This window comes from Trypanosoma melophagium, assembly GCF_022059095.1.
Source record: "Trypanosoma melophagium isolate St. Kilda chromosome Unknown ctg9segment0, whole genome shotgun sequence".
Classification (NCBI taxonomy): Eukaryota; Euglenozoa; class Kinetoplastea; order Trypanosomatida; family Trypanosomatidae; genus Trypanosoma; species Trypanosoma melophagium.
The window spans coordinates 86,482-107,436 of NW_027125194.1; the positions used below are offsets into that span (position 1 = coordinate 86,482).

Below are 20,955 nucleotides of genomic sequence, written 5' to 3' on the forward strand. Positions count from 1 at the left end.
TTCTTTTGGACTAAGTGATTACATATTCCGGAATGTCCCAAGTCATTTATAACCCCATAATAGAGGAGAAAGACAAAAAACACTCAAAAAAAAAAGGTGGCAATTGCAAGGGTGAGGAAGCAAAGACAAGACTCATTCACATACGTTTCACAAACACATACACACAAATACACACCGATAAAAAACAAAATAGAAAAGCAAAGTGTACATATCACTTTATCCAGTTAGTTCCTTTCGTTTTTTTTTTCTTCTACTTCTCCCGTGAATCACCAAGGATACGAGGAACGTATTTCTTATACATCTTCAATCAACAATAATAACACAGCCGACCAAACAAACAATCAAAGGAAACAAAAATATCATCATCATCATCATCATAAATGGTAGCTAACAAAACTTTAAATGGATAAAAGATTGAGCTACTTTTGTTTACCAAGTGTAGGAACTCCATAAAAAATAAAAGACGGGGTTTCATCATTGGGGGCACTCGTAATAACCTCCTCCGCAGCTGCACGAACAGTTTCGAAAATACTTTTTCCCCCACTTACAACAACAGGTAAACAACGTTTGCTTAAAGCGTCACATTCCTCTGGAAGTAATGGAAAAATATTACCACATAAATATTGAACACCACGTGCAAGAAAAAGGAGTGAGACAGTAGATTGCTTTTCATGCAAAAGATTAAGTGTTGTCTTACTTGTTTTTTGTTTTTGTCTACGGCGCAACGATCTTTCATTAGTTCCTTCCGTGTAGAATAGAATTTGTAGATGATCTAGTGAGAGTTCAGCAAGTGACTGTGGGGTTACAATATCTGTGAGAGCGCCACATGTGTTTACGAGTACGGCGCTATGATTAGGTGACGCAAACGAGCGCTGCATATACGCTAGTGACGGTTTACATACCGTACCATTATTATCCTTTGTGGCAGCGATAACATCACTTGCTGTTGACTTGTGTCGACTTTCTGTACCTACGAGTGTCGACAACGCTGCCTCATGTTCGGCGAATGGGTCTATTACCAAAAGCGCCGACCCTGACGCCGTTTTGCCGGTGCGGGTTGTGCACTTGTGGCGTACATTCAGCACCGACAACTCCCGTTGCACGGATGCAAAGCCGGCGATGGGTGGAAGCATCTCGAGCGGGAGGGCGTGCAGGAGGGGGTCGAGGCAGAGAAAGAGATGGCGGCCGGGGGCCAACGCGGCGAGGGGGGCGCGGAGGTCCGCCCACAGCGGGGCCGTCAGATCGTCCAGCCGCCGGAGAAGAGGCGCCGTCGGGGGGGCGGCCGGCCAGTCGCCAGCGGCTGCGGCTTCGGGGTCGCCGGTCGCTGAGGGGCGGAGGCCCAACGCCCCCCGCCGGAGATCCCCCGCTTTTTCAAAGGCGTCGCCGCAGTCGATGAGGGCCGTCACGTCGAGTTGCACTCGGCGGCTGTTAACACTGCCGTCCGGGCGGCGGAGGGCCACAAGGAAGTACGGCGTACATCCCTCACGCACCACCGAAAGGGTGAAGTAATCCGAAGGAAGAGGATCCGGCTCGTTGGGTTCGTGTGGCCAATGAGCTACAAGATCACACCGTCGGAACATGCTCGAAGTGGTCATCAGCCCACTTCGTACTTTTTCAAAGGCATTGGTATTTAAAAGAAAGGGTGTGCTTCTTTTCATTTTTTCCACTAGACGAATAAAATTACTCTCCGGTGAACTACTAGCAAGAGCACTATGAACATTAATAATGAAACTGTACATCTCTGCGGCTTGTGCAAATTCAATAGCAGTACCAGCTGCACATGCCATGTCAGATAGCATAAGAGAATGTGCTAGACAAATATAACATTTTGCTAGCTCTTTATATTCCAATAAATGAGAAGCATAAGTAATACCTTGTTTAATTGCAGGTATAAGATTACTACTCTCATTTATCCATAAATTAACTGGTTGAGGATCTAGTTCTGTTGTTTCAACAGGGGTACTTCTTTTACCTTTACGCCTCTCTGTTTGTAGCATTTTACGACTATATTTACGACCAAGAGTTCTTTCTGTAACAATAATAGGAATAGACCATTTTTTTGTTAAAATATTGTTACATTTTACTCCTAACTCTACTGTTTCTCCTTCTTTTATACTAGTAGAATCATCCAATTTACAAAATTTTTTTAGTCTCCGTTGAAATTCCGCCAGGGAGACACGTATAAAAGCTTCCATTTGAATAGGTGAACATCCTTCACCACTATTTGTAACACGCCAGAGCATAGCTTCAGCATCAATTCCAGACGCTCCTTCCATATATGTTACTGGAATACCAAAATGGTTTAACGCACACTCCAATTCCTTCTCTGAATCGTATTCATTGTTTGTATTTCCGAGTATATTATCTTCTTCCTGATCCAAACTCTTTTTCATATGTTCATACTGTCTAGGATCACGCATGTACTTAAGTACAGAGGACTCCAATTCTTTAGGTCCACCTGTTGGAATACCAAGCTGATCCATACTCAGTTGATGATAGCGCAATAAAATAAAATCTTTTAATAATTCTCGCTCTAAACAATTGCGGGCTCGCATAAGTAATACTTCATCAAACCCTATAGCAAGACTAGGTTGTGCAGCAATGTTTTGGGTATATGAAGAAACCGGTACCATCGTTTCCATCTCCCGACGAACAAGTTCTGTCACTTCAAGAAGTTCACAATATTCTTCATATAACATGGTTAATATTTCTTTACCCCTATCAATATCCACAACTAGAAAAGTTTCATCAACACATGGTCGTAAATTTTGCCTAACACGAAGAGCTATAGATCGACTTTTCCAGTCACCAAATTCACGTAGTTGATCACACACCTCTGAGAGATACATTTTGGTAGTATAGTCACTGTTCCCTGGCCAACAAAAACGATGAAGTGGAAGGTCAAACAAAGGAAGAAGAAGCAGAGCACTTTCTCGTAATACTCTTCTATGACAATCTCTTAGTACATCTTTCATCACATCTTTAGCTACACAATCTATATTAATTTCATTCGCACGATTTGAAAGACTTGCTGGAATCTGTCTGACAAAAATAATGGCCTCTTCCAATTTTTGACAACTTATTAAGGCTTCAAAACGTAATAATTTTAGTTCTGTCCAAAGTTGAAATGTAAGTTTATTATATTTTTCTTCTAGTAGACTTAATTGTTGAGCTGCATGCGCCCCTTCACCGCGAATAATATCTGCCCGAGCTTCCAGTAAATGACAACGAACTGTAGTATCATTGTTACACACTCGTATAGCACATTGTAAAACCTTTTTATTCCATTCTAATGACTCTTGAATACGTCCAAGTGAAAAAAGTTCTTCCGCTTCAACTAAAACAGAATGGTATGTAGTTCCCTGACAACTATTAAAGGAAAAGAAACCATCTGAAAACTCTGAAGAAGGTAAAGGAGGTTCTATTGTCAATAATATCTCTTGTATACTGGACCAATATTCTGCAGTAGGTTCTACTACATGATACATATTACTCATTTTTCCTAATCCACAACGAGAAGCTGCCATAAATGATTTGCAATATACGGCACGGATTACAGCCAAAGCACGAGGATCAGAATGTCCATATCTCCAAGAAACAGAAAATTCAATCCAAGAAAGAATAATAAATGCATATTGCTCCATATTTTCTCGTATAAAAAAATCACAAACTTCCATAAGCATTCCCCAAAGTCTTTCTGTATTATAAGCTGCATCATCAGGGCAAGAAGATCTTATCAAATCCACCCATTGGGAATCAACCCGAAATCCTTGCCAACTATAAAATTCTTCAGGAAGTTCAAGTATTTTAATTTTTGTTTCAGGTTCAGAATTTTCTTCTTGAATTCGTACACGAATAGAAACAATTTGCCAAAGACAATATACGTAATAAATAATAGTAGAAGTACAAGATATTTTGCTATCGGTAAAAGAACCATCATTAGATGACTCTTCTGGTGCAATTACGAAAAGGAAATACAAAATACGAATCGCCGTCAAAGCATCACGAAGAGAAGGAGGTTCATGTGTACCAACAGATGTATTTCCATAAGAACGAGTAGAAAAAGCATGAGATAAAGCAAATGTACGTCCACCTAATGAAGATGCTAATGTTTGACGAACACTTCGTAAAGATGAAGTTAAGGTACTTCCACTTAAAGATCTAATTATTTGAAGTTCACCAAAATGTTCAACGGAGTCTAAAGCTGATAGTAAAAGAGTAACAACTTCATGTCTTGAAATAGCATTATGACTAGTCAACCATTCAGACATTTGAAGAAGAGTATCAGCTTTTTCAAGTGGTTTTTCTGATAAAACCTCAACTGATTTCATCCAAGCTTTGGTACTTTCTGTAATATTTCCTGCACTTTTTGCAATAGCAATCCATACAGCTGCTTCTGTCTCTGGATCTCCTCCTTTAACTTTATGAAGTAATTGTGTCATTGAAAGTCCCAAATTGCAACGGAATTGAGCTTCAAAAGTATGAAAAACTTTATGATACTTTGGTGGAAGAACAGTGAGAAGTTCGTTCATTGTTTTAATTCCTTCATCATAGGCACCTTTCTCCAAAAGTCCAGTCAGAAAATATCCAGCCATAGTAGTTAATAAATTATAAATACCTTCGCGGTCTGCATAACCATCATTTCCACCTGCTCGAGATGATAATTTTAGTTTTGATACAATACTAGAGGATAGTAGCATTTTAAGACTTGGAAAAAGTAAATGACGTGAAGCACCACTAAAAGAATCAGCTACTATACAAAAGGCATGATATGCTTGGGATATTTGTAAAATTTGTGTTCTAGCAGGACCGTGAGAAGCTGCAATGGCACTATTCGTAATTACTACAAGAATACGTTTTTCTAAATCCAATCGTTTCGATTGTTCAATTCCACTTCCCAAACGTAAAAGAACAGTTGCCTGAAAAAGCAATAAAACAGCATACCAATACCAATCATCTTCACATGGTTTTGGATACGTGCTAGGACCATGAATACTACCATTTGTTGAAGAAACGGTAGAATTTAAATGAGCTTTCTCTCTAACTGTAGATTGAGTTATAAACATTTTAGTTCCCCAACAAAGGTTTCCATTTTGGTACAATTGATCCGCAATTCGGCAAAGTTCTAGAGTAACTCGCTCATTTTCTGGTATTTGCATGCTATGAGTAGCGAGACGACCACAAAGCTCAACAGAAGGATCAATTCGTATAAGATCTAAACACTCCTTATTAATTAAATTACGTTTTTCACCAGAAGACATAGGACCACTCAATCGACCTAGAAAAAAAAGTAATTGTTCCTGAGGGTGACGATATTCTTCTTGATCTTTTTCAAGAAGTCTATGAATACATGAATCAAGAAGAGAAAATTTTTTCCTTCGAGAAGGTAAATTCCACTTACTCATTACCTCACGACAAATATCACTTGCTTTTCGAAGTATGGGATTATTTGCCTCACATGTAGGATATAGAAAGGTTTTTCTCATCGTTTCTTCCAATGAATCACAACTTAATTCACCATTTACTTCACCTTTTGATGATATATACATTTGTATAATTGACATAACATAGCCAAATCCAATATCATCAAAAAGTTTGTACTCTCTTATAGGATCAACACGAATTTGGTTAAGTGCCATATACAGTTCTCCAAGAGCTGTTGCAGCTGAAAGAAATATACCTCTACGAAAATAGTCTGTAAACCAATTAATTAATGAAAGACAAGCATTAACTACTATCCATTCTTCATGATAGCCAGCAGCACATAATTTTAAACCTATTTTAGCAGCTTCTGAAATATGTAACATAGCATCAGATGTAGAGTTTGTTCTTACAGCATTATTATTGTTATCAGATTTAGCTGACAAAACTTCTGCCATACTTAAATGAGCTTCTGCCTGTATCACAAGTAACTGTTTGGAATCATTTTCGTTCAAAATACTAATATGAGTCAAATTTTCTGCTACAATTTCTATAATTTGATTTACAGATGAATTTTTAATATCTTTCGCTTCCTTTAATAATAAGTAGTAAATATTTGCGACAGAAGGGTTAGTAACAAGACGTGATGATGGTTCTTCTGGTGTTTCTATAATGATAGTTTGTTTACGGTGTTTACTACCTTTTCCTTGTTCACGTTGTACTGGTGTTTTCTCCTTACTTACAGAACTGACATTCATCAAAGTATTAAGAGGAGGAAGTTTATTGACGGCAGATTGAAGTAAAACAAGTCGATTTGATGAAGAAGCTGTAGTTCTTGCTTGCTCAATCAAGTGAATAACCTGATCTTCTTGTGATGAAAGTGTACTATTGTCTATAACCCGTCGCACTATACATCGTCGCCTCAACCATTGCAATGCGAAATCCATAGGAAAAACAATATTTCCATCTGCGTTAACAACAAAATAATCTAGAGAAAGAGCTTTATCAATTTGTTCAATAGCAGTAGTTAGATTATCCTCTTCAAATTCAACTAAACTAGATTCATATGCTACTTGTACGAGAAGTCTCGTTAAATTTGAACCATGATTTGTCAAAAATAATGATATACGTTTTAATGTGTGACGCAATTTACTACGTGTTTCAGGCTGTAAAAGCGGAAGACAAAGGTTCCATAAAATAACACAACCAATTTCCAAAGTATATGAACGCTCAGAAGGATCTTCAATCATACGAGCACTATCCATAGTTCCTTCTACTGTTTTAATACATTTAAACAATACTTCTGCCATACTTCTTGTTAAGTAACTTGCATCTAATGCCTTTGCCGCATCTAAAGCTCCACAAGCACGAGCTTTTAGAATAGCTTGAGCATATTCACCAAATAAACGAGGACGAACACTTTCACTTTGTAGTACTTTAGATAAACTAATACTACATGCATCATCTGCTCCACATAGTGCAAGTCCAAGAACGACTTCACTAATAACATCCATAATAAGTGCTGGATCACTAAATGTTGTTTCAGGTTCTACATTTTTTTTACCCTTTGGTTTTACTTCTTTTTTTTCCGGATCACTAATTAATCTTTCATGAACAGCAATAAGTTCCATCTTTGAAACGTTCTCATCATTAATACCACAAAAAAAGGATTGTACGGCGTATATGCCTTGCATTACAGGTTTTGTATAATCTTGTTTAGGACGAAAACCTGGTAACTGAACGGAAAATGGTATTTGAAATCGAAAAAGTTGTAATTGTAGTCTTTCAGATCCCACCTTGGATATCATATCTGAGGCTATAGATAACTGAGCTGCTGCTTCTTGAAATCGACCGAGACCTCTTAAACTTATAGCATATCGAAGTGTCCACTGAAGATGTGAAAAAGGACCTCCAAGTAAAAGTTTCTCATGTAGTGCGACAACAAATACAACAATATCTACTATATTCTCATATGTTTCAGTGTTAAAGAGATCACGAATAGACAACCATAAATGATCAACCCCTACTGTAAGCGTATGTGCTTCCTTTGGCCATTCCTCCAAAACAATTTTTATTCCAGTAACAATTTTAGTAGCACATTGTAAATGGGCTGACACTTTTGCCTTTCCACGGCATGAACTTGGAATATTATAGAGACCAACAAGAGCATCGCAATACAAAGCGCGAGCCTCCAGCGCTTTTGTCGGTGTTCGCTTGCCTGAAAAAGTTTTTAAACATTTTTTAGCCGTATCCCACTTACCTAATTCTATCGCAGTTTCACAACAGAGTAGGTATAGTTCAATAGGTACATAAGACTCTGAGAGTGCGCTAAACATGGTACCAGACTCATATCTTTGCAGTACATCATATGCCTCTAGTAGCGCCTCTACTGAGCGCGTTTTTTGACTTGCGCACAGCCTCTCTTTCACTTCACCAAGAACGTGTGCCATATAATTAAAAAAGACGGGTTATTCGTGTTGTTATTTGAGTCTTTCTTGTTTGTTTTTCTTAAGAAATAAATAAATAACCTGATCTTTCCCCTTTCCAAATAAAATTGTAACGTATGCGTTGTCGACCCCCAACACCACCTCCACCCCGTAGCTTTTTTTTTGTATATAAAAAAGCGAGAAGGGAGAGGTTTCAATAGAAAGAAAGAAAACAAAAAAAAGGAACAGTGATAATAAGAGTCAAACATTAACAAAAAAAACACGCGCAGGGTGTACACCTATGCTAACACTTCAATATATTGCCTTGCAAGTGTAATGTGTAAGTGCATACATGTGCGTGCCCTGAAAGCAAATGTATGTATGTGTGTGTGCGTGTGTAAGAGAGACAGCGTTAAACAACAGAGATGCGGTAAATAGAGAACGGTAGATAGAAAAAAGAAACAAAAAAAAGAGAATAAAAAAAAAAAAGAGAAAACCCCTTTTTTTTATTATTTCTTTTCTGTCAAAGTCTTCCCCATCTCCTCCTGCATCCTACTCCTCCTTCAACATCTTTTCCACACAAGCATAGCGGGCTGAATCAAGGGATGCTCTTGTGTATCGCAAGAACATTTCCGCCGCGAGTGCTGGAAGCACTGTATTCCTAAAAGCTGTGAACGCACTCTCTAATAGTTCTGCGTTAGGTACGCCCTCACGTTTTGCCTCCTTATGTATAGCCTCTGCCACGTCTAGTGCCTGCCTGTACTCGCCCTTCTCGACGTGTGCCAGAAAGTGGGCGGCGGCCCGGCGTGCCTGTGCCTGCCGCATCTCCAGCATTGTGGGGCTGAGGGATGTGCGGAACTTGAGGAGGTCGAGCCAACCGCGTGGGGGACCCCTCGCCGGCCCGCGCCCCGCCACCTCCACCGCCCGCGCGAGATCAAAGCCGGTGGCCCGCAGTGCCGCTGGCGGAGGGACCCCCGCGCCCCCGACGGCCATCAGCGGGGCGGCCACAAGCGCCAAATCGGGACTCGAGGCCCCCCGCAGCGCCGCCGAGAGTTCCCGCTCAAACGGCTCCCCCCGCGTGAGTCGCAGTCGCAGCGCCTCGAGATGCAGTCCGGCGCCCACCAGCCGCTTGCCAACGTAGCCGTAGCCCTCCAGCTCGCGGTCCGCCAGCTGCGACATCACCCGCACGTGTCCCTCCAGGATGTTCGACACCTCCTGGTAGTAGTGCTGTGCAAGGAACACGTCGTCATGCTCCAAGATTAGAGGCCGCGCCGCAGCAGCAAAGGAATCCCGTTTCGACTGTAACGCATCATCCAGCTGCTTGGTCTCCGCTTCATAGTGCTCCTCCTCACCTTTACGCTCTAAAAGAGCCCTAGATAATTTTTCACGGGCAATTTCGTTTCGTACCCGCTCCCGGGAAAGAGCCTCCTCAGGCGTCAAGAACAGAGACCGTATGTACTGCATTCCTAATATACACAAACTACCCTACCCCACCTTAACTGAACAGAAATGTGAGAGGATAAATAGATAGAAATAGAAAGAAGGAAAAAGAAGAAGGAAAATAGTAAAATAAATTAAATAAATAAATAAATAAATAAAATAATAATAATAATAATAATAATAATAATAATAATAATAATAATAATAATAATAATAATAATAATAATAATAATAATAATAATAATAAACAAAAAACAGTAGCAAATTACAAAAAAAAAAACAAATAAAAACACCACAACATAAAAATACAATTCAAGAACGTAAAACAAACATAATAGAGTAATCAAAGACGCAGGACTTGTAGAAAGATAAACGAAAATAAAGAAAAAAAAAGCAAATTCTCAACTATTTTTCACGTATTTTATACGTATGGGTTCACTCAGTCATATCATAACATCGTCATTCCACAACCACAACCACAACCACCTCTACATAGGGGCAGCAGTAGAAGTAGAAGAAGTAAAATCAGCAACAATAGACCAATATATATATATATATATATATATATATATATATATATATTTATATATATATATATATATATTAAAACTTTCTTTTCATCCACTCTGGATTTGCGGTATAAATATTTTGCAAATCTGTAGAATTAAAATGCAAAAGTGTGCTTAATACAGGGAAAAGATTCATTGCTACATGAACGTCTCCATTAGCACAAAGCAATTTCACGACAATAAATTTTAGATAGGAAAGTTGTTGTCCTTCCAAAACTTGAGGACGATTGCTATCTTTGTTGTTATTATTGATGTTATTACTAGCCTGATGTTTAGTCGCAATAAGACGTTTCTTCGCTTCACATAATTCATCAGAGAGTCTTTTTGTACCACCTTCAAGCTCTGCAATACGTGCAAGCGCTTCTGGCAGCGTGAGAGACCCACGTAATGTTCCTACACTGCTATTCTCATTGGTGCCAGCACCATTAGTGTACATAGATCGTTCCTTTACCTCCTGTAACTTTTTTAATAGTTTCTGATTCTCATCCTGAGTAGCTTTTAACTCGTCCCGTAGAGCTTCAAAGTCAGCCATAAGTTCTGTATACGCAGCCTCACTCGCCTCAGTATTTAATCGTCCCTCCGTATTTACAACCAGACCTGCAAGTCTTCTATCTTCCAATTCGGCACGTAGTTCAGCTATCTCTTCATCGTGTTTAGCTACAAGACGATCCATCTCATCGCGGTGTTGATCAAAAATAATACTTTCACGAGATGCAAATTCTCTATGTATGTTATCAAGTTCTCTTTCCAATCTCTCCTGAAATACATCAATTTCTTCCATGTTTGGTTTGTTAACCGTCGTCAGTCTTGATGACTCAAGTCGTGCATTAGTGGCCTCAAGATCCTCAAGACGGTTTTGCAGTACTGATATCGCTTCATCGCGACTTTCTATGGCTGTCTTCCGTTCATTTATCTCCTCCATGGCACTATTTAACTGATTTCGGACATCAGCTAGTTCCACCTGTAAGGATTCTAGATTTTTTGTCTGCATCCGTAGGGTTTGAATTGTACGACGTTTGTATTTATCAAATTCCACTGAAACCGAAGCAAACATATCTAGTGTAACATTTGACTTTTCTAACGATGTGTTAGTAAATATATCAGTAGAATTATTTATCCAACTTGTTAAGGCGTTTGTTAAGGAAAAAGGAGTAGAAATAGATGTAACAGTATCGCCTTCTGTTTTATTAGATAGTTGACTCTGCAATTTTGCATTAGCTGCCCGCGTTTCTTCTAACTCTCGTGTAAGTTCAACAATACGGCCACGTAATTCATTTACCCCAATTTGTGTCTTCTCTTTCCATTTCTGAAGTCGCTCCTTGGCCTTACTCAGTTCTTCTTGTAATCGTCCCACCTCAACAGAGGTCTCCTCTGTTGATTCACTAGTTACTCCCTCCATCCTACTAGGGACAAGAACAATAAAAAATAAAGAAAGAAGAACAAAAGAGAGTGTTAATACCTCGTACAACATTCGTACTATTAATATGAAGCAGTCCGCTTCATTGCAATGTACAGATCCACAATATGTACATAAACACACACACACACAATATACATATATATAATGTAAAACGAAAACACCATCTAAACCTTTTTACTTCTCTCACAGGTGCTACTCCCCATTTCCTTCTTCCACCGCTACTTTACGTTCCCCGCGGGCGAAGGGTCCACCAGGTTGCCACGGTACATACACAGTAGGCGCCTTTCGCCGCTTCTCCTCTAACACCTCCTGTCTGATACTTCCCTGGAGAACGCCAATATCATCCATAACATCACGCGTCGCCTGATCGGACTTCCACGGATGCCATGCCCCTACATCATTGCGGGATCCCTCCGTAGTTAAACGATCTTCTGTATAACTCCAACGACTACGAAGTATTTGCATTTGTGTTCGCCAGGCTCGGTAAAAATAAAAAAAGGACACAAATGTGACAAAAAAGAAGAAGAATACAAAGTCCCGCACACCAAAAGATCGATACTCTTTATTATCTGCAGTCTGACGATGAATCGTATTTGTCATCTCATCGTAGTTCATACGCCTAAACCTCACTTCAGTACCTTTTAAATGATTATTTGCTCCTTTATCATGTCTATGCGACAGTAAAAGTTTATGCGCCTCACGGAGGAGCTGAAATTGCTCACTTGTACCTCCGTGATCGGGATGATACTTAAGCACCAGTTTATTAAAACGTTTTTTGATCTCCTTCGCTTCCAACCTATCATTCATCTGAAACCCAAATATGGAGCATGCCTGCTGGTACGTCATATAACCCTTGTCACCAGAGACACCACCCTCGAATTTTTCGTAGACACGCCGCAAAGCTGTGCGGCGCATCTACCCGCTTACAGTGCGCATAACATTATAAGAAAACAAGAAAAAAGGGAACGTACGAAAAAAAAAAAGATAGATAGTAAATGGCGGAATTCCAATAAAGACAAAAAAAAAAAAAAGATGTACATCGAATAGTAAAAAATAAAATGAAAACAACATTAAATAAAATAACTTCTTCTTTTAACTCTATAAGTTGAGTTTCCCAACTGAAACTTTCACAGCTGTACATATCATTTGTTTTCTTTTTTTGTTTGATTGATTTCTTCACATCATTTATGTGCCTCGCTCACACATTTCTTTCTTTTCCTGCTTTTTTTTGTTTTCTTGTGTGGGTGTCTATTCTTTCTTTGTCTTTTCTTCTCTTTTTTCAACCCCACGTAAGCGGCCTAATTAGACAAAGCAGCTGGAAGACACAACGCCGCAAAAGAAAATTTGTCCTGTGAATACACTGAAGACGTACCTCCTCGCCTTTTTCGTGTAGGAGGAGTGTGTATAAGTTAAGGTGAGTCTCATGTCCATCAAGAATGCGAAGATTAGGCACTTCTTCTGATTCTTTAAAGGCTGCAAAAGCGCAGCGTTGTGTTTGGTATCGTACACTGTTCCACTCAGAGTCATCATCTAATGGAACCTCAAACAATCCATCAAAGTCCGCCGCTCGGGATTGCTTTGAGATGCGGAAAAGAGCTAAATCCGCATCTTCTCCACATTTGTTATGAGTAGAACTAGCAATAGCATAAAAGAGACAAAACTGTGCAATATCAGCGTAAGCCTTCTCTTCTAATTCAAACACTTTTGGTACAATATTTTCGAGGAATGTAGCGTCATCATCTTCCAATGCAAAATTAAACCCTGCTTGTGAAAGTAAACGAACTAAGGTTGCAGGTTCAAGCCAATTTCCACGCAGATATGCTAACTCAGGATCTTCTGGGGCAATTAGCTTACATTGTGTATCTTGTATAAGGATACGAAATTCACGATCACTTGGTTCACCGCGACGACGACCTTCCAAAACCATCAATACTTCATCATATCCAGCAGGCTGCAATCGCCATTGTTCATAGGGTATATCAAATCCTTTTTCTTGTAAAATGGCAAAGGTTGCAAATTCAGCTGTAGAAAATACACAACGTCTACCGTCAAGAACGTTGTTATCGGCAACAGATGTATGACTGCATGGTTCCCATTCCTTTGTATCACTTATCCATTTCCCAATGAGAAGCATTGGTTGACGCATAACAATATTATTAGGAACTTCAAAAGAAATACGAAGTGAAAGATCTTCTTCAATATTTTCTGTTACTGGTGGAGGGTACGGTACAATATGTAGTTTATGAGCTTCCCTAGTCTCAGATCGGCATAACCAATCCCCATTTTGTTTTGGTCGTTCTGTGAAACTCAAAAGATCCACTTTAATAACACAATTTAATGCATAGTATTCATGTCCCGTAGAACTGTAATGACTGTATGGATTAAATCCCAATTGAATAACTCGTAAGGCAACATTTTCTTTACTTAACCCCAATGCCTTTGGTAATTTAGGTAACGCACTTGACTTTGGATCCAGACGTATAAGAATATTAGGAAACACCAATGAAGAGAAACTACGAGTAGTCTCCTTTACCTTTACCCAGAGACCAAATTTAACTACAGGATCTGTAGAAGGAACATTCATTGTAAAGAATTCATTATCTGGACCATCCAAGATAACATCATATCCAAGTAAAGTATGAATAGTAACAAAATCCAAAGAAGAAAGTACTTGTTCCCATACTTTACCAGTATTTTCAGTAAAAAATTTTAATTCCTTTGTATTGCGTTGAGTAAGGGAACGATCTGCCTCTAATTGAATAGCTTCTGTTAATTCATATGCTTCAACACATTGTTTAAGATCACCTTCTAGCATCTTACGTCGAGCCGCAGGTGTGATACCAAGCTCACTGCTGATAAAACGATAGCTGTGAGAGAAAGAACCAATAGATCCACGTTTGGCTATTATTGTAACTATTGGATTATGTTCATCATATTCTTGCTCTTCACTACGCCATACACTAAGGAAAGTGTTGATAGAACTCTCACTTCGTACATTAGGAAGTCGTGATGCATCTGGAATATGACTCCAAATTCGATGTTTCTCATATTCCTTATAGGCAAGCTGTTCTTGATCAATTATTTCATTTACAAATTTTTCATACTCTTCTCTATCGACTCGTAATCGCTCCTTTTCCACAGCTGCATCAAGTAAAGCATCCTGACGAGCTGCCTGATCGGCATTTTCCATCTTTGTTCGCTCTCTCTCATGTTGCTTGTACAGTTTTTCAGCCGTCTCAACAGCATTGTTAAGAGCGAGCTGCTGGGCACCGATCCGCTTTGGTTTTTCATCCCCCTTTTTATCGCCCTTATTTCCCCTCCCGGCTGCTGCTTTGGGAGGCATTTTTTTTCTTCTCTCCTTTTCGTTTTTTTTTCTTTTACCACCAATCCCACTATTCTACAGGAAAGAATAGTCTACACCCCTTACTTTTTTAAAGAAATGGAAACGTAAAAACACAAAAAAAAAAGAAGAGGGAGAAAGGAGAATTGTTTAGTACATTCTTTTTTGGGGTTTCCTTTTCTTCCTGTCACTCATTTTCTTTTAAAACATAACTCGGAGAAAGTAGTTTCTCCATCATCAATTTATTATTATCAGTACTAGTACCGACGAACCGAAAAAGTCTAAACCTTTTTTTTTTGAAAACTCACCTCTAACGCGGAGCGGAGATAAAGAGGGATGAGTAGTGAAGGCCTTTCAGAAATCTTCCTCATCCACCAATAACTAAAGGAAAAAAAACTAATGTGATTATATTTACTAAACGCAAGATTTGTCTTTTGCTTCCTCAAGCTTCAAGTAACAACAAGAGAAAGAAAAAAAAAGAACGCAGAAAGATGAGAGTCAAAAAAAAAAAAAGCAAGATGAACAGGAACACCCAAGGATGAGAGTCAACAAAAAGAAAAACATTTTCATTTTTCTCTTTTTTCTTTTTTTTTTTTTTTGCTATGATCAGAAGAATAAATCAAAAAAAAAACAGTGAATGTACTCACATGAAAATATGAATTCGTATAGAAAGGAAAAGAAAAAGAAAAGAAAGAGATACGAATATGCAAAGGCGTAGAATAAGGAAGTTAGCAATAAAGTAAGTAAAATATAAATGCGTAATAGGTGGGTTGATCTCAACTGTCTCACCACCATTGCCAACGGCGAGAAGAGGAACGGAAAATATTTTACCTCCTATAATAAGACCCCTCATTCCTCTTGGGCATTCCTTCTGGATAATTCGGAGCCAGTGGTTTCTTTAATTGCGATGGATTGTTCATACCTTCGATAGGAGTCCTCAACGGCATCTAAAAGCAAAGATCGCGGTCGATCAATGATAAGACAATCGACCTCACTAGAATTTCCCCTCAGGACGCTCTTCACGGAATCTTTACTCCCAATGGTGTGACAGCCACCTCCTTTTTCTTGTACGGCAACAATCCAAAGGGTAATATCACCCACTTTTCCTGTAGCCTTAATTTTGTGTGCCACACGTCGGGCAATTTCTTCTCCTGTTTCCTCATATGTATTGGATATGGCAATATTTGTTTGAAATCCAAAGTATTCCACTCCTCCTCTACGAGAACAAAAGTATACATCTACCAGAGAGAATCCCTTTTTAACTTCTGCCAAGACGTCAATTAGGAAATAACCAGGATTCACCAGTACTTCTTCGTTGTTATTTACATGTACCTTAGGTTTTCGCCTTTCATCATACGAAAGAAGACGTAGTGCTGGTACATTTTCTTGAAGACCATATTTTATACGTTTCACAAGACCAGGTGAAAGATACGAACCATATTGCTCTAAAGCAATACGATACAATTCACCCAACGTGTAACTTCTCTTTTCAACAAATACTGAAGGTCTAAATCCACCTCCAACATTAAATATTACCACACGTGAAACATCTATCAAAGACAAAGGAGCTGGGAGTATTCTTACATACAAGATTCTCTTTGCATTTCGGAACCTCACTAGTAAACCAAGTGTAGTTTTGTAGCCATTCTCCATCTCAGGTGCAGCTATAAAAAGAGAAGGTCCTGTACTATCAGCAGACGTTTGACAATGAAATCCAATGTACTCCGGTGAAGGTGGAAGTTTTAAATTAGCAAGAGATAAAAGTCGAAAAGCATCTTTTTGAAGATCCTCATACGAAGTATTATCATCAAGTTGAAAACTACCAAAGTGTGTGCAACTTGCCGCATTTTTATTTTCAAGCAAAAATAAATTAACCTTATTGTATTTAAGATGTTGTAAAATATCCAATAAACGTTCATTCGATACTGATTCCGGGCATAAAATAATATTACTACCTATTAATGCCTCATCAATAGAGACCTCATATACGGTGGGACCAGAAGTACACATAAAACACTTTAATCGTTCCTCATTTTTGATTATAAGTTTTTTTAGTTCTTCTCTGCTATGGACAATGCCATAAAAGAACAAAGTATCTTCGGAAACAAATCGAACAGGTGCAAAGAAACAATCATTAGAAGATTTCCAAATTTCAGTCTCTTTTGATACCGGTAAACTCTCTATAAAAAGAAAGGATGTTATTTTTGTAACATCCTTAAGAAGATCACAACCTCTTGTAGTAGGGGGATTTTCATTGTATACCCAAATACGAATTCTATCAACAGATTGATTTATATTTACAGCAATACTATCATAGAATTCCTGTAGAGATGAAGTACATAGAAAAGAAAATGATGCTATTTTTAAATCTTCACCTGTACAACCATCTAGTACATTAATTAAACTTTCTTCACTTGTAAGGTAATAACATACCCTTTCATTAGATTGTTCATCCCACTTGCGTTTATTCAATTCATTAACATTCTCGGCCACAATTTCGAGATGCTTGGGAATATGTTTTTCTCTTAAAATATCTTGAGATTTTCCTTTATTAACATACACTAGAAGTGATGCTCGCTCACCTAAAGATCCACGTGGGATATCATTTTTTCCTCCATAGGCCGCTTGCATAACGACCTCTTCAGTTACTTTAGAAACACAATTATCATCAAAACAAATCCAATCTTCTCCAATATGAATATATGCAAGATAATGTCCACTATGGACAGTTCCTTGATGAATAACAACAGAACGTAGTTCATATTTAGTTTCCATACTTTTCGAATCTTCCACGTTATCACCCTCTGAAATAGTATATGGCTCAAGATCAAGAGAATTACAAAAAGTCCAACTATTGTGCAACATCATTACCCTGAAAGTTTCTGTACAGAAATCTGCACGATTAGGATGTACAAATAAAACAGGTGGAAGTCGTGAAAAAAATTGTTTTCTCTCAACTGTATGTAAACTACAAGGTTCACCTTCTTTTATTTCTATTGATACGCCTTCAATACGTTCAGGTTCTATCCATTGATTAAGTGATTCATAGATTGAATTTTTATCCTTTACAAGTAATTCCACATCGTAAAATCCTTCTTTGCGGTATGTGGTGTGATCCACACCATCAACTGTACGAGTCACATACGTAAACTCTCCGCAGAAAAGATCACGAATAAAATTTTCTTGCGGTGTTCCTTTGCATGTACTTTCTAAGCTATGAAAAAGCTTTAGCATCATTTCGTGCACATCATGCTGTATCCATTCCTCCTTATTCCCCCAACCGAATGCCTCCGTCAAATCCCTTGTAAAAACCGAAGAATACGCACAATTTAATTGACAAAATATATTTCGTAATGCCAGAGTTATGGGGTATTTTTCGGGATTTTGCACTGAGTAAATTGTCTGGCGAAAAGATGGTAAGTGATAGAGAATCTGTATAACGGCATTCAAATAACAAGTGCATCCCTGATTAACAAGTCCACCATAGGGCGGAGGTGTTTCAATTTCTTTATGTGAGAATTGGCATGTATTGTGTAGCATACGTTGGAAAGGAATATGGAGAAAAACGACAAAAAGAAAACTATACTTTCCACACAACTGTTAAAGAGGATATATATATATATATATCTATGTATCGGTAATAGAATGATTTTGATTTACTTCAATGGAAAGAAATATATCCAGAAGCACATCAAAAAAAAAATTGAGAAAAAATAAAGAAATGAGAAAGAAAGGAAAAAGAAAAAAAGATGCGTAAGGGAGGAAAGAAATACAAAACAAAACAAAAGCAACAACAACAATGCAATCTAATTTCAAGAGGAAAACAAAAAACAAACAACATCCAAGAAACACATAAAAAAAAACTGCTGTGGAAAATCGACATTAAAATACAGCCTGAATCAGAAAAGAATGTAAAACAATCAAATACACACACAAAAAAAAAACAGATTTCTGAAGCCGTGGTTAATATACATATTATGAAACTGAAAATAATGACTACTTCTCCAAGTTAAACGGTCTATTAGAGGCGTAGTCTGTAGGTCCAAAGGATATCAACTGTGTATTTTGTTGATTCACCTTCTTTGCCACTGTTGCCCTTGTGTCAGACTTATACCGCGATACCCGAATCGGTATGTTTCGGCTTTCACAATCCTTTGCACGCTGTTCGGCAAGTTTATTAACAAATCGTACTTGTTCTCGTCTTCGGTCTGGGTCAGACAAATATGTGCGTACATTTGGCATCTCAGCAGCACCAAATTTTAATTTGGATGGTGTTTGCGCAATACGACGTTCCATTTTAATAATTTCACTTGGGGAAAGACGTCTTGGTTCAATGTTTTGCGATTCAAGTGGTATTTTTTCATCAACTCGCGCTTTAAGTAATACTTGAGAAATAATTTCTATTATCATTGGGATATTTTCTTGACGAGCGTAAAGTTCCAACATTTGCAAATAATTTGACAATTCCCCCGTATTATTTATGGTACGTGAGGCACCTATACCATCTAAAACATTTCGCAGTAAAATTTGTAGAGTATTAACCTGTTCATTAAGTTGTTGACAATGTTTGTATAGCACTGTATTCTCTTCATGACCAGTTTTCCAAAGTTCCTCAAGTGCTACCAGGTTAAACTCTACAGTAGACAAACCTTTATCTATCATATTAAGTACTTCAAGTTTACGAGTCTTTTTTCGAAGTGTACGTGACTGATATATAGCGTTTATAGGAGCACGATATACCAGTATAGGAGTAATCATTTGAATAGCTTTATTTCCAACTTCTGCAGCAGCTTCTACTTCATCAACCATAAGTGGAGGAAGATGATCTTTACCTACATGTTTTGATAATTGTGAGTCAACACAATTTTGTATAAGATTTCCAACAGGTAGCATAAAATATTTTACAGGATAGCGAGTTAATAAAGAACCTAAGAGTCGCGACGCTACAGACATGAGTACCTCATCATTCTCATCGAAAACACCAGGACGTTCGTAAGAAACACCTTGCTTATTTACCGCATGAATCATTCCATATGAACGTCCAAATCCTTCATTTGATAATATAGGAAAAATAAGACAGCTAGTCATAGACTTCCAACCACTTTGTTTAAGTTCTTCTTCCATTAATTCACGATCTCGTTCACTTATTGTAAGATGTTGTGCCTCTTTTCCGTTTACCGCTATACACTTACGACATACTGTACGATGTACTTCATTAGCTAACATTAACTCTAGATCTGTACCTGACATTGGATCACCCTTTTTGGCGCTAACAGGAAACCGAGCAGAGGGAACTAAATTCTCATATTCATCATAAAGGTAAATACGTACTACTTCACATCGCAGTAAAGCGGCCAACATTTCTGCAAAAAAACTTGTCGTAACTGAAAAAGCTTCTCGTAAAGAAAATAATTTGGGTCCATTTACTTTTTTCTGGTTTTTATTATCAGATGTACTTTGATGTAGTACTCCACTAAACGATCCCAACTCTTTCTTTAAATTCTGTTTTATCGTAGACTCTTCAATGGTTTCATCATTCTTTTCCCCATCTTGTTGTTGCTGTTGTTGATATTGCTCCTTTTGTTCAGCTAACTCCCGTTGTCGCCGTGCTTCCATCGCCTCCTCGTTCAATTTGTGGAAGGCAGATTTATAACCTTTCTCCATATATGAATAGGCCTCTCTCAACTGTCGGTTCATCATAGTACGGACATCTTTGAGAAGTTGTCCTACTTGTGGTACATGATACTCTTCACATCGTGCACCAATTTCATTTAGCGCCACAGTTATCTCATCGGAACACAAATCAAGAGATACAGGAAGTTTATTCATTTTTGCATAAGCAATAGAATGTTCTTCATCCAAAGATTTTTGCATTTGTTTAAGATGAGAAAGGCGAAGTTGTTCGTGTTTCGCCCGCAAACGCTCTAGAAGTGGGTCTTCCATTGCTAAACTATTCTCATCTTGCTCATCTACCATAAGACTCATCTTTTTATACACCCCGTAATATATTCGCACGTTATCCCTCTTTTTTGGGGGATTTATTCCTACCTTTATTGGTTTTAATTATATATATATATATATATATATATATATATATATATATATATATATATATATATATGGGAAAAAAGAAAAGAAGAGGAAGGAAAAAAAGATGGTGTATGTGTCTGCGTGTTTGCATATAAATGTGTGTAAACATGAGTTAGGACTAAGGTATTAAAGTAAAAACAAGAAAAAAAACACAAATATACGTTGATATATATATATATATATATATATATATATAATGTATTCCATTGCAGACCAGTTTTTCTGAATAACTAATCCACGAGAGGAAAA

General features: G+C 38.1%; 7 protein-coding genes across 7 annotated transcripts; all 7 read right to left on the reverse strand.

Moving 5' to 3' along the window:
- Window positions 1–419: 419 nt before the first annotated feature.
- On the reverse strand, window positions 420–7,871 carry LSM04_007407 (uncharacterized protein; the record flags this gene model as incomplete). Its single annotated transcript, XM_067332668.1, has 1 exon — window positions 420–7,871. The coding sequence occupies one exon, from the start codon at window positions 7,869–7,871 to the stop codon at window positions 420–422; it is 7,452 nt and encodes a 2,483-aa protein (XP_067185811.1).
- A 528-nt stretch (window positions 7,872–8,399) lies between these two features.
- On the reverse strand, window positions 8,400–9,311 carry LSM04_000395 (uncharacterized protein; the record flags this gene model as incomplete). The annotated part of the gene is made up of 1 exon (XM_067332669.1): window positions 8,400–9,311. The coding sequence occupies one exon, from the start codon at window positions 9,309–9,311 to the stop codon at window positions 8,400–8,402; it is 912 nt and encodes a 303-aa protein (XP_067185503.1).
- Window positions 9,312–9,890: 579 nt separating this feature from the next.
- On the reverse strand, window positions 9,891–11,255 carry LSM04_006021 (GRIP domain; the record flags this gene model as incomplete). Its single annotated transcript, XM_067332670.1, has 1 exon — window positions 9,891–11,255. The coding sequence occupies one exon, from the start codon at window positions 11,253–11,255 to the stop codon at window positions 9,891–9,893; it is 1,365 nt and encodes a 454-aa protein (XP_067185743.1).
- A 213-nt stretch (window positions 11,256–11,468) lies between these two features.
- On the reverse strand, window positions 11,469–12,191 carry LSM04_006195 (DnaJ domain; the record flags this gene model as incomplete). The annotated part of the gene is made up of 1 exon (XM_067332671.1): window positions 11,469–12,191. One exon carries the CDS (start codon window positions 12,189–12,191, stop codon window positions 11,469–11,471), a length of 723 nt encoding a protein of 240 aa, XP_067185748.1.
- Window positions 12,192–12,555: 364 nt separating this feature from the next.
- Window positions 12,556–14,619, reverse strand: LSM04_006376 (Cancer susceptibility candidate 1; the record flags this gene model as incomplete). The annotated part of the gene is made up of 1 exon (XM_067332674.1): window positions 12,556–14,619. The coding sequence occupies one exon, from the start codon at window positions 14,617–14,619 to the stop codon at window positions 12,556–12,558; it is 2,064 nt and encodes a 687-aa protein (XP_067185757.1).
- An 846-nt stretch (window positions 14,620–15,465) lies between these two features.
- Window positions 15,466–18,156, reverse strand: LSM04_000923 (Peptidase C19; the record flags this gene model as incomplete). The annotated part of the gene is made up of 1 exon (XM_067332675.1): window positions 15,466–18,156. One exon carries the CDS (start codon window positions 18,154–18,156, stop codon window positions 15,466–15,468), a length of 2,691 nt encoding a protein of 896 aa, XP_067185537.1.
- Window positions 18,157–18,612: 456 nt separating this feature from the next.
- Window positions 18,613–20,601, reverse strand: LSM04_009588 (uncharacterized protein; the record flags this gene model as incomplete). Its single annotated transcript, XM_067332676.1, has 1 exon — window positions 18,613–20,601. The coding sequence occupies one exon, from the start codon at window positions 20,599–20,601 to the stop codon at window positions 18,613–18,615; it is 1,989 nt and encodes a 662-aa protein (XP_067185921.1).
- Between the last annotated feature and the right edge of the window lie 354 nt (window positions 20,602–20,955).